General features: G+C 43.6%; 1 protein-coding gene across 4 annotated transcripts in view; it reads right to left on the bottom strand.

Moving 5' to 3' along the window:
- PTPRA (protein tyrosine phosphatase receptor type A) overlaps positions 1-13,290 on the bottom strand; it is a 138,220-nt gene that overhangs the window by 19,586 nt on the left and 105,344 nt on the right. For all 4 annotated transcript variants that reach the window (XM_070949061.1, XM_070949064.1, XM_070949065.1 and 1 more), the window contains 5 exons: positions 12,824-12,897; positions 12,146-12,282; positions 9,276-9,366; positions 2,865-2,941; positions 998-1,034 (listed from right to left, as the gene is read on the bottom strand). In XM_070949061.1, the coding sequence (XP_070805162.1) occupies positions 998-1,034; positions 2,865-2,941; positions 9,276-9,366; positions 12,146-12,282; positions 12,824-12,897 (416 nt within the window). The remainder of the gene's footprint in view (positions 1-997; positions 1,035-2,864; positions 2,942-9,275; positions 9,367-12,145; positions 12,283-12,823; positions 12,898-13,290) is intronic.

The raw sequence follows: 13,290 nt of genomic DNA, 5'->3' as shown, positions 1-13,290 counted from the left end.
AGATATAGCCGCCGCAAACCACCATAGCTTTTTCTACGTTTGAGATTGTCTGCAGACCGGATTCCCGCTCCCTACAGGTAGTTTTTGCCAAAAACGTGCCTGTTTTTGCCAAAAACGTGCCTGTTTTTGCCAAAAACGTGCCATTTTTGGCTTGCAGAGTGCCGGGGAGGACAAAAATGTGACTTGCTTGGGAGCCCAAAAACAGGCCTGTTTTTTTGGCGAAAATGGGCCATGCGGAGCCCTGCAGAGTGCTTCTGGGGGCCTCGGAGGGCGAAAATGCAACGCACAAAAGTTTCAGGAGGCCAAAAACACCCCTATTCGGTCTATAAGATGCACTTAAATTTTCACCCAATTTGAGGGGCTAAAAAAGTTGCATTTTATTATTTATTTATTTATTTATTAGTCCAATTTATATGCCGCCCTTCTCCGTAGACTCAGGGCGGCTTACAATGCATTATAGGAATAGCCTGCATACTTTTTTATATATATACCTGCTTATTAGGGCTTTCGGCCCCCCCTAAGCGGTGTTGTTCTATACAAAGCTGGCTTATTGCCCCTACAATCCGGGTCCTCAATTTACCTACCTCGAAAGGATGGAAGGCTGAGTCAACCTTGAGCCTGGTGAGATTCGAACTTGCACTAATTGCAGGCAGCTGGCAGCTAAGTGCTAGCACTTAACAGCACTTTAGTCCGCTGCACCACCGAGGCTCTTTTTATACTCCGAAAAACACAGTAAATGTTGATCCGATATGAAAGCTGTCCAACTTGAAAAGCAAAAACTTTCAGGGAGGTGGAAGAAGTTGGTCAGCTTTGCATTTCCCCCCCAAAATCACAAAGAAATGAGCCATATTTATTTTAACCATTTCCTTCCTTTAGATTAGGAGCCACTGCAGCAAAATGCAGCAAGATTGAGGAAACTCTGGAGGAGGAGACATTCGAAAATACACATTGCTAATCCTTGTAGTGTAGAAATTCAAAGGAAATACATATTATTTACCTTGTGCTGCAATGAACCTGTTCTTCTCCTGATACCCCTGCAAGAACAGAAGCGAGACAGGAATGAAAAAAAAAAAAAAGCAATGGTTTTATTTCTGGTGTTGGTCAAAGGCCAAAAAATTTGGCATCTTCTCCCATGGGGTTTAATTCTTTACTTTGCAAATATTGTCACTGCATACAAACTATCTTGCAACCAGTAAAAATAAGATTTATCTGTGGATGATCTGGCTATATGGGTTAGAAGAGATGATGATGGCCACAAGAATCGACAGCTACTTCTCTTCCTTCCTAAAACCCCTAAATCTCCTAGACTGCAGGGAGTCCTCAACTTATGAACCCAAAATTCCCATTGCTAAGCGACACATTGGTCGAGTGAATTTTGCCCCGTTTTACGACCCGCAGTTGTTAAGTGAGCAACACATTTGTTAAGTGAATCCGGCTTCCCGTTGACTTTGCTTGTCAGAAGGTCGTAAAAAAGGATCACGTGGCCCCGGGGACATTTCAACTGTCATAAATATGAGTCAGTTGCCAAGTCTCTGAACAAAAATTTTTTTTCCAGTGGCGTTGTGATTTCGAACGGCCACTAAATGAACTCTCTCTCTCTGTGTTTGTGTGTGTGTATAATTTTTTGAATATATATCAATGTCAATACATGAACAGCGAGGCATCTGGGTATCATTCCTTTAAATACAAGTAGTACTAATAGTATTAATATTATTTGTTATTTAGATCATACTTAAATAATTATGTTATTATACGTATTTGTGATAAAGTATATTTATTTATTTATTAATCATATTTCTATGCCGCCCACTCTCTGAGGACTCTAGGCGGTTTACAACAATCGACAGTATACTAAATAGCATATTGCCCCCAACAATTTGGGTCCTCAATCTGGGTATAGGCCTTCATTATTTAGTCGTTCAACATTTTAGTCCCCCATTCCAATGACAATAACAATATCATTAAAACATACAGTGTCACCATCTTTCACCATCTAATCTTTATATTTAGTTATTACTTTTAGCATATTATATAAAAATATACATAATAATATTCCCCTTATTTCTTGTTTCTGCCTCTGTTCTAGTTCCTAATAAAGCCAATCTTGTATTACCGTATTTTTCGGACTATAAGACGCACCTTTTTCCCCCCTAAAAGGGGGTGAAAATTTAGGTGCGTTTTATATACCGAATGTAGCCCCGCCCACTCAGTGGACCCCACCCTTTGGCCTCTGCCTCGCAGCAGTTACCTCCTTGCAAGCGAACAGCAAGAAAAAACAGCTCCTTTCAGCTTCAGCACAGGCTAATTAGCACAAGTTGATTGGATCAGCCTCCTGACTCTCAGCTGATTTGCTCTCAGCTGTTTTGGACAGGGCTCTCTGCTTGCTGCAAAGAGGTAAATCGCTGGAGCAGATTTTTTTCCCCCTTGTGCTAATCAAGCTATGCTGAAAACGAAACTGAAAGTAAAGCAGGCTGTTTGCTGTAACGAGGCAAAGTTGGGCAGAGGCAGAGGGACATTTCTTTTTCTTCTTTTCCTCACCAAAAAAGGTAGGTGCGTCTTATATTACAGTGCGTCTTATACTCCGAATAATACGGTACATAACATTGCCTCTATCCGTCATCTCTTGCCCGTTTTAATATTTCAATTCTTATTCGTTTTTTAACTTGGCTCCTAAATTCCTCCCTTGGGTCCTCATCTCCATCTATTTCTTTCCTGGTTAGCTTATGTATTTCTTCCCTCTCTACTATCTTTTGCTGCCAGGTCTCCAGAGGATCTGCCCAAATCTCTGATTTCTAAGTGAACTGTTGTAAATCGAGGACTATCTGAACCTGGGGAACGTTCCTAAGCCTTTAGCAGATACTTACATTAATGAACGAGGCGTTGATATAATCGGAGTCTGGAACCCCTTCAATAGGTGTCAGGTGAACCCTGGAATGGTCATCTAGGAGAGAGAAGACGGCCATGAATGGCAAAAGCATCAGGACGATGGAGGACCTTCAGTGAAAGTCAAACGAATCTCCAAGAAGGTCAACCTTCACAAGGTCTGGTTTTCAGTGCAGAGGAAAAACTAGAGAAGTGACCGCTCATTATAACCTATCATTGTCTTGCAGGAGTCAATCTGGGTCGGTCACCGGGACAAAACCAGAGGTTTGTCTTCCGAGTTTTCGGACTTGTGCAGGAGCCCATCTTCAGCTACTAAGATTGTTGGATGAGCAGGCTCAAAAACAGCCGGGGAAGTAATTGGAAGTGTGGGAAACAGGATGCTCGTCCTTCTACAGCAGTGATGGCTAACCTTTTCTGGACCAAGTGCCCAAAGTGCGTGCAAGCACCCCAAAATTGGGTTTATGATTGAATGATTTAATTCTTTTTTAATTATCTTAACTTTTGTATTTGTATGTTTTTTAATTTTGGCTGTTCACCGCCCTGAGTCCCCTCTGGGAGAAGGGCGGTATACAAATTAAATTAATAAAATAATAAATAAATAAAATAAATAAAATTCAATGTGCCCTCCTGCGCATGTGCCCCGCTCCCGGGCATACCCCGAGCGACCCCCTGCACGTGCCCCACCCCTGCGCATGTGAGCCCCCCCTGACCTGAAGGCCAGCTTGCTGGAGGGACGTGTGCGTGCATGTGTGTTGGAGCTGAACTGGGGTGACGGCTCATGTGCCATCAGAGAGGGCGCTGCGTGCCACCTCTGGCACGCATGGTCTACAGGAATGTTGATTTATCACCAGCCTATCAAGTGCTTAGAAGTCGAGAGCCGATGACTTAAAAGTCAACACACCCCAATCAACATCTGAAAAGCCACATACAACAGGCACTATAAACACCACGCAAAGAACAGCTCATATTCTGCTAGAGAGAAGTTCCCTGAAAATCGAGTACGAGTCCGAAAGCTCGGAAGACAAAACCTCTGGTCCTGGTGACTGATCCCAAATTGGACCCTGCAACAACATTATCCTGCGACACATATATTCATAAGCGATATTATTGTCTTGTCTACGGAGATTCTCATAAGACATCCAGGTCATGGTTGTCCCGAAGGTGCTTTTTCAAAAGGCAACTGACTTCCTTGGTTTTTTTTCTTGAAGACGTTTCGCTTCTCATCCAAGAAGCTTCTTCAGTTCTGACTTGTTATGGCCTGTCAGCGGCCTGTGCAGATTGTAGCTGATTCCGACGACGAGGAGGCTGGTGTGGTGCTGCGCCAGCAGCCTGTGCAGCTGGCGCTCGAGTCGGACAGTGAGGAGGCTGGAGAAGATGTGGTGCCAGAGGCGGGGATTCAGCCAGGGCCTTCAGAACCTCCAGAAGCTCCCATAAGTGAGGAGGACGAAGAGGAGGAGCCTCTTCTCAATGCACGGGCGCGCAGAGCTGCCAAAAGGCAGGAGTGGCTCCTCAGGAGGAGGTCTCCTCGAGAGTAAGGCTTGGGGCTAATTGGCCACCCTTAGCCTATTTAAGGAGGAACACCAATTGCAGCAAGCTGTAGGGAACAACTTTAGTTCAATCTCCTTCGCGTCTGGATTCTCTGCAAAATTGTTTCTGGGCTTTCTGCCAACTCTAGTAAGACTATGATTACCTTATCTTAGAATTCTGGTAGGCTGTTAAAACAGTTTATTAACAGCTTTTGGTTGATAAAGACTGAGTTATTTGAGTAATTAAGCTTTGTATAGAGTTTGTGTGTGCTGCGTTCTTTGGGATCCATAGCTGGGGCAGAACATGACTGAATAGTGAAGGATGGAAGAATTTCTGTTCTTTGCAGTCCTCTGGTCGTTAGTGCTCTCTCTGGGAGTCATTGAGGCCACTTGGAGGCTTATTTGTGTCCCTAGGGTCACCTGAATAGTGTAAATCGGTGTGAAACCGACTTGGAACTGCTGATAGGACTGTGCTGTAAAAAGGTTTCACGCCCATTTGCACTATTCAGGTGACCCTGCAGGCACGGGTAAAACTCCAAGGGGCCTCAACGGCTCTCAGTTGAAACTATTAGCAGTTGCTCTACATCATCTAGCTCCAGTCTACAACACAGCTCCTTTCAGCACTTCCAAGAGGGCTCCACATCCATTGGCACCACTCAGGTGACCCTGAGGACACAGACAAACCTCCAAGGGGCCTCAACGACTCCCTAAAAGGATGCAAATGACCAGTTGTCTGCAAGGAATATATCTCCTTCCGTTCCGCACCAACCAGTCAGAGCTGAAGAAGCTTCTTGAATGAGAAGCGAAACGTCTTCAAAGAAAAAGCAAGGAAGTCCAGTTGCCTCTTGAAAAAGCACCTCCTGGGGGAGGGCCTTCTCTGTGGGGGCACCTACCCTCTGGAATCAGCTGCCCCCAGAGATAAGGAGAATCCAAGACCTTAGTGCCTTCCGTCGTGCCCTTAAAACCCACTTTTTCCAGCAAGCTGGGCTGGCTTAAGAAGAAATTTTAAATGTTTTAATTGGTTTGTATTTTTAATTTTGGGCCAAATTTATATATATATTAATTGTTTTTAATATTTGTATTTCATGTTTTTTAATTCTGGCTGTACACCGCCCTGAGTCCTCAGGGAGAAGGGCGGTATATAAATTTAAAAATAAAATAAAATAAATAAAATAAAACTGAGGACACAGATAAACCTCCAGGGGGTCTCAACGACTCCCTAAAAGGATGCAAATGACCAGCTGTCAGCAAGGAGTATCAATCCTTCCGTTCCCCACCATCCAGTCTGAGCTGAAGAAGCTTCTTGGATGAGAAGTGAAACGTCCTCAAAGAAAAAAATCAGAAAGTCCAGTTGCTCCTTGGAAAAAAAAAAAGCTCCTTTGGGACAACTAGAATCTGGATGATTATGAGAATCTCCACAGAAATTTATGCCCAATCTCTCATCTTTTTTCTTCAACTCTCCACTCCTTTGTGATCACTGTTTTATTTCAACCCAACCTAAATGATTTTTTTTTGGTATTCTTCATCCCGAACGCCATCACTTTGCTAAACAAATAATTCCCTCAACACGGTCAAGCTATTTACTAAGTCTGCACTACTATTAATCTTCTCATCGTTCCCACCACCCATCTCCTCCCACTTATGACTGTATGACTGTAACTTGTTGCTGGTATCTTTAAGATTTATATTGATATTGTTTCCTGATTGCTTAGTTGTACCCTATGACTATCATTAAGAGTTGTACCTTATGATTCTTGACGAGCATATCTTGTCTTTTTATGTACATTGAGAGCCTATGCACCAAAGACAAATTCCTTGCGTGTCCAATCACACTTGGCCAATAAAGAATTCTAATCTAATCTAATCTAATCTAATCTAATCTAATCTAATCTAATCTAATCTAATCTAAAAGAAGCCATTTTACCAAGAATTGGAATTTACTGGCGTTATTTTTGTGAGATTTGTTTTCTTGAGCTACTCCCGAAGGACACGTCTCCTAGGCAACCTCCTATGCCTCGCTGCATCTTGGTTTTTGTGCACCACAAAAGAAGGGATGGCCAAAAATCAGTCGTTCTCCACCTTCACAATAATAGCAGTTCCTGACTGGTTGAGAAGGGTCTCTCTCCCTCTCTCTTTTTTAAAGGAGATTCATATTTGGAGGTTGAGCTATTTAAGCAAAGAGTAGTTTTGAAGAAGGGGCAGAGAATTGTAAATGTTCTTTCGAAGGACAGCAGAGAAGATTGTGGGTCGACTGGATGCAAGGATTTCTCTTGGTCGACACTAACTAGGATTTAAAGCCGTCACCCCCGACCACAGTCTCTGTAACTGTGATCCACTTTACTTAGTAAAGGTAAAGGTTCCCCTCGCACATACGTGCTAGTCGTTCCTGACTCTAGGTGGCGGTGCTCATCTCCGTTTCAAAGCCGAAGAACCAGCGCTGTCTGAAGACGTCTCCGTGGTCATGTGGCCGGCATGACTCAACGCCAAAAGCGCACGGGATGCTCTTACGTTCCCACCAAAGGTGGTCCCTATTTTTCTACTTGCATTTTTTTTACGTGCTTTCGAATTGCTAGGTTGGCAGAAGCTGGGACAAGTCACGGGAGCTCACCCCGTTACGCAGCACTAGGGATTCGAACTGCTGACCTTTCGATCGACAAGCTCAGCATCTTAGCCACTGAGCCACAGCGTCCCACTTTACTTAGCAGTGAAATATATAAAAGGGATTGAGTCCTATTAGATCGTCCACTTCTCTGGTCTTGATCTGACTTCAAGGAGGATGATCTGTCTGGAATGATCCACAGGTTCTCCTTGATGTCTCTTAACTCTGTTGGTACCCAAATCTCTACTTTTCGGCTCTTCCTGACATCATTTATTTATTAGTTGTGGGTACCGGGGGGTTTTAAAGAAGAGATTGGACAACTATTTGTCTGAGCAGGAGAGTGGACTAGAAAACCTTCAAGGTCCCTTCTGTTATTCTTTATTCTGTTTTATTTATTACATCTCTATGCTGCTGATAGATAGATAGATAGATAGATAGATAGATAGATAGATAGATGGATAGATAGATAGATAGATAGACAGACAGACAGACAGACAGACAGAAAGACAGATAGATATAGATATAGATATAGATATAGATATAGATATAGATATATAGATATAGATATAGAGAGATAGATAGATGGATGGGTGGGTGGATAAATAGATAGACAGACAGACAGACAGACAGAAAGACAGATAGATATAGATATAGATATGGAGAGATAGATAGATGGATGGGTGGGTGGATTGATGGATGGATAGATAGATAGATAGATAGATAGATAGATAGATAGATAGATAGACAGACAGATAGATATAGATATGAAGAGATAGATAGATGGATGGGTGGATGGATGGATGGATAGATAGATAGATAGACAGACAGACAGATAGATATAGATATGGACAGATAGATAGATGGATGGGTGGATGGATGAATGGATGGATAGACAGACAGACAGACAGACAGACAGACAGACAGACAGATATAGATATGGAGAGATAGATAGATAGATGGATGGATGGGATAGATAGATAGATGGATGGGTGGGTGGATGGATGGATGGGTGGATGGATGGATAGATAGATAGACAGACAGACAGAAAAACAGATAGATATAGATATGGAGAGATAGATAGATAGATAGATAGATAGATAGATAGATAGATAGATAGATGGATGGGTGGGTGGGTGGGTGGGTGAATGGATAGATGGATAGATAGATAGATAGATAGATACATAGATAGATAGATAGATAGATAGATAGATAGATAGATAGATAGATAAAATAACGTAATTGTCACTTTGAATGTACACTATTCGGCATACATTAAAATGAAATTTCGTTGCATACAGCTCTCAAAGGGTCACCACCTTCAATATACACAACATAAACGTGACAAAATAAACAAACAAACAAATACAAAATGATGCACATACCCACATATATTCTATGACACAGAGAAGCAGCTCCCCTACAAGGTGATTCTGGGTGGATTAAAAATTATATATATATATACATCACCCACCTCGCTTGCTATAAATTCACGTGTATCATATCCATGGCAATTTCCAGACACGGGGACTTTAACTCCCGTAATTCCCTAGATGGCATGGCCTTTGCTGAGAACAGATTGCTGGACTCGATGGGCCAGGATTCCCACCCATTAGATCAGGGGTCAGGAACCTGTGGCTCTGGAGCCGCATGTGGCTCTTTCACCCTTCTGCTGCGGCTCTCTGTCACTCAAAATATGCATCACAACTGCCAATGTGTGACACCTGCCGGCACGTGATTTATTGAGCTTTTCAACCCCTCGGTAGGCCAACCATGGATAAATCCAAGAAAAGAAAAGTTTCAGAAGAAAACAATGTTTAATTCAACTACATATGCTAGTTTTGTGGCCGCTCAGGAAATAGTCAGGCACGGGATGGGTTTTGTGGCTCCCGGTGTTTTCTTTTCTGTGGGAAACGGGTCCAAGTGGCTCTTTGAGTGTTTAAGGTTGCAGACCCCTGCCTTAGACCTTGCTTACTGTATCTTTTTACAATTGCACCACAATCAGAGGTGGTTTCAGCCGGTTCGGGCAAACCGGTAGTGGCTACCTGCAGGTGGGGAGGGCCTGCCCAACCGCCCGGGCGCAACCCCGTCCTATATCACTGTGTTTTTGATGCCACACGCATGTGTGGACGGCATGTACAAGCGAATTGCCGTGTTTTGTGACGTCGAACGCATGCGCTGGTCAAACCGGTTGCTACAGAATGGAATCCCACCTCTGACCACAATCTCTAGAAAGCAATTGGCAGAAACTGTGGCATATCAATACATACAAGGCAAAATGTTGACGTATCTGTTCTTCTCCTTGTTTTCTTCTTTAGAGGCGGCTTCACAGGTGGCTTGGATCGGACATGCTGGGAGGGCCTGGAAGGACAGAGCGGATATAAATAACTTGGCTTCTACCCCTCTGCTAACCACGACAAACATTAACCAATCCAACTTCATTAAACCAATCTTCAAATGAAAAAAAAAACAAGGAAGTCCACTTGTCTCCTGAAAAGGCACTTTTGAGACAGCCATGACCTGGATGGCTGAGAAGATTATTAACTAACCAACCAACCAACCACTTTTATTGCTGTTTGACATCGCTTCTGTGGCAGCAGCCAAATTCACGGTAAACTCTGCTTCCAAAGGCATGGATAGGAAACCTTAGGGCAGTGTTTCTCAACCTTGGTAGCTTGAAGATGGGTGGACTTCAACTCCCAGAATCCCCCAGCCAGCAGCACTCAGGCAAAACGGCCATCAACGGGCACATAGAGATGGACCACATTTACACACCATTCAAAAGAGACAATCCAAAAGCTAAAAGATCACTGCACTTCCTGGCCAGAAATAAAATACCCACAAGAGCAGAGATTAACACAGTGTTTCTCAACCTTGGAAGCTTGAAGATGGGTGGACTTCAACCCCCAGAATCCCCCAGCCAGCGGCACTCAGACAAAACGGCCATCAACAGGCACATAGAGATGGACCACATTTACACACCATTCAAAAGAGACAATCCAAAAGCTAAAAGATCACTGCACTTCCTGGCCAGAAAGCCAGCGGCTGGGGGATTCTGGGAGTTGAAGTCCACCCATCTTCAAGCTACCAAGGTTGAGAAACACTGCCCTAGGGACAGGGGTGAAATGCTACCGGTTTGCTCCAATTCAGGCAAACTGGTAGCGGCGGTGGCGCGTGGTTTGGTGAAATAGCAGCGGCGGCAGCACAAGGTTCCGCCCACCCACCTGGACTCCATTACTTCCTGCATTTAACCAAGCATGCGCAAAGGGTCCAAAATCAGAGGTGACGATGGCATGCACGCTTGCTCCATGTGCACAGGCACACTTCCGAACCAGTAGGGAAGGGAAGTAGATTTCACCTCTGCCTAGGGAGGACATTGAGTTGCCAATCCTGCAATCTTGGCACGTCAAAAGCTAGGGTGGACGGTAAATTATACGTTGTTTTAAATAAGTTATAAGTCTATAAATAAATTGTAATAAAATTATAGTGGAGACTGTGAGTTCTAGTCCTGCGGTAGGCATTGAAAGCCGGTTGCGTGACTTTGGACCAATCAACCAGGAGGCTGTAAGTTCTAGTTCTGCCTTAGGTACGAACACCAAATGGGTGATTTTGGGCCAATCACCAGGAGATTGTGAGTTCTAGTCCTGCCTTTGGCCTGAAAGCCAACTGGGTAATTTTGAGCCAATCACCAGGTGACGGTGAGTTCTAGTTCTATTTTAGACATGAAAGCCACCTGGATAATTTTGGGTCAATCACCAGGAGACAGTGAGTTCTAGTTCAATCACCAGGAGACTAGTGTCTAGACTAGTTCTAGCCCTGTTTTAGGCATGAAATCTGGCTGTATGACTTTGGACCAATCACCAGGAGACAGTGAGTTCTAGTTCTGCCTTAGGCCTAAAAGCCAGCTGGGTGACTTTGGGCCAATCACCAGGAGATGGTGAGTTCTAGTCCCGCCTTAGGCATGAAAGCCAGCTGGGTGACTTTGGCCCAATCACAAATTCAACGCTGTGATTCTATTATTCTTGCAAACAGATTTCAGTGAAGGAAGGGTTTTGGTGCTAACGTGCTCCTCAAGGGGGCAGCAAAGCTTCCCTCTGGCCAACATTCAACTTTAGGAGCAGAACTTGAAAACACAGGTAGTCCTCAGTGTGTGACGACCCGGGTGGACTTCAACTCCCAGAATTCAACCTTCAGTTCAGGAAGTTGAAGTCTGCCCATCGACAAGCTTCTGTAGTTGAGAAACTCTGTATATGTACGTACAGCCACAACTGGGGAAGGAAGGAAGGAAATGGGAGGAAGAAAGGAAAGGAAAAGAAAGAGAAAGAAAAAAGAAAGGAGGGAGCAGGGTGGATTTGATTTAAATCGAGTTGATTTAAATCACAATTTAAATCACGATTTAAATCACTAGTAAAAAGGCTTGATTTAAATCAACTCGATTTAAATCCTAATTTTTAAAGAGCAGCTGTCATCTCTGCTACTCCTTTGACCCGCTGTTGACTCACCGATAGTCCCAGTGTTGCAGAATATACAGCCTCGTGCTACATAACTAAGCTCCATTTCATGCTGAATAAACTAAATTATTTATGTATCTTAAATAGAAAACTATCTTACGATAGATTTTTACCCCAAAAGTTTTTTATTAAAATAAATTCGATAAAAATAAAAAAAAATCCGATTTAAATCAAAAAAATCCAATTTAAATAAAAAAAAAATCTGATTTTTTTGATTTTTTTAAAAAAATCATTGATTTTTATCCACCCTGGGAGGGAGGGAGGGAGGAAAGAAGGAAGGGAAGGAGGAAGGAAGGAAAGAGAAAGAAGAGAAAGAAAAAAAAAGAAAGAAAAGGAAGGAAGGAAGGAAGGAAGGAAGGAAGGAAGGAAGGAAGAAGAAAGAAAGAAAGAAAGAAAGAAAGAAAGAAAGAAAGAAAGAAAGAAAGAAAGAAAGAAAGAAAGAAAGAAAGAGAAAGAATTCTATGTAGAAGAAGAAGATCTAACTGGCATAAAATTAATTTCCACCATGATAGAATTTTTTTTTCTTTTAAAATAAAAAAACCTCCCCATTGCAAAACCCAGAAAGAATGACCGAGCGGTTGGAAGGGGGGGGGAGGAGAGGTGAGGTCAAAGGTCAGCCAAGTACCCACACTGAATTCCTCGCGGAAGAGCTTGTTGTCGTCTGCCATTCGCCGGTTAATGTCCTCCTCCAGTTTATCCACAGGCAACGGCGGGTACTTCCGGTTGGTGCTGGGAGATCTGGCCAGCAGCGGCATGCTCTGCGGTTCTGCAGGACGGACAGATGGGAGAAAAGTGGTTCGGTTGAGGCGCCTGGAGGCTCAGCGGGATGAGATGGTCAGCCAGTTCCAGGCCATTGATGCAGTCCCACTGGAACGAGGCTTTCCGGCTTTTCGCCACCAGCGGCACTTCCCTCCAGCCTTCACCCAAAGCCCCACACCAGGAGGCCGAAGCAGACCCCGAGTCTGAATTCCTGCCCCCCTCCGACCCACACAAAAAGACCCCGAAGGGGGAGACTCTCTGCAGCAACACAAACGTTCATTGCACGTATCCGGCCCAGGGGCCGTAGTTTGAGGACCCCTGATTTAGTGCAATATAAAAAATGCAAATAATTTTTCTGCGGACCACCAAAATTTTCTCACGGACCAGAAACTCTGGATTAGATAGATGAAACTCAACAGGTCTTTTCTGGTTTGGGGACCCCGACACAATATTAGAATGCCATGTTGGAAGAGGTCTAACTTGGCGGAAAGTCAGATTTAGGATTTTCGAGTTCCCGACACCGGAGAGAAGAAACGGTTAAGACTCACCAATGTCATCCGTCCGGCCATTGGACAAATGAAAGGAATTGGAGTGGCTCCCGGCCTGTTTGTGTTTTTTGAACCTATGAACAACAACAAAAAAATAATAATAATTGGGAAATCAGCAGTAGACTCGACATCCCGACAAAATTTAACGAAGGTAGTCCTTGACTTACAACCATTGGTTTTAGTGACGTTACAACAACACTGGGGAAAAAAAAGTGACTTATAACCGTTTCCCACACTTACGACCTTCAGAGCAACCAGATGGTCATGTGACTGAAATTGAGACGCTTGGCAACTGACTCGTATTTATGACGGCTGCAGTGTCCCTAGGATCACGTGATCCCCTTTTTTGGGGACTTTGTGACAAACAAAATTGTAAGACAATTGTCATCGCCTTACGACCATAATTGAGGCCAAAATCTCTGTTGCTAAGTGAGACGTTTGTTAAGTGAATTTTGACCCATTTTGCG

Source organism: Pituophis catenifer, unplaced genomic scaffold (assembly GCF_029215685.1).
Source record: "Pituophis catenifer annectens isolate HBS135680 unplaced genomic scaffold, rPitCat1.0.hap2 SCAF_8, whole genome shotgun sequence".
In the NCBI taxonomy this organism is placed as follows: Eukaryota; Metazoa; Chordata; class Lepidosauria; order Squamata; family Colubridae; genus Pituophis; species Pituophis catenifer.
This window is presented reverse-complemented; position numbering and strand designations above follow the sequence as displayed.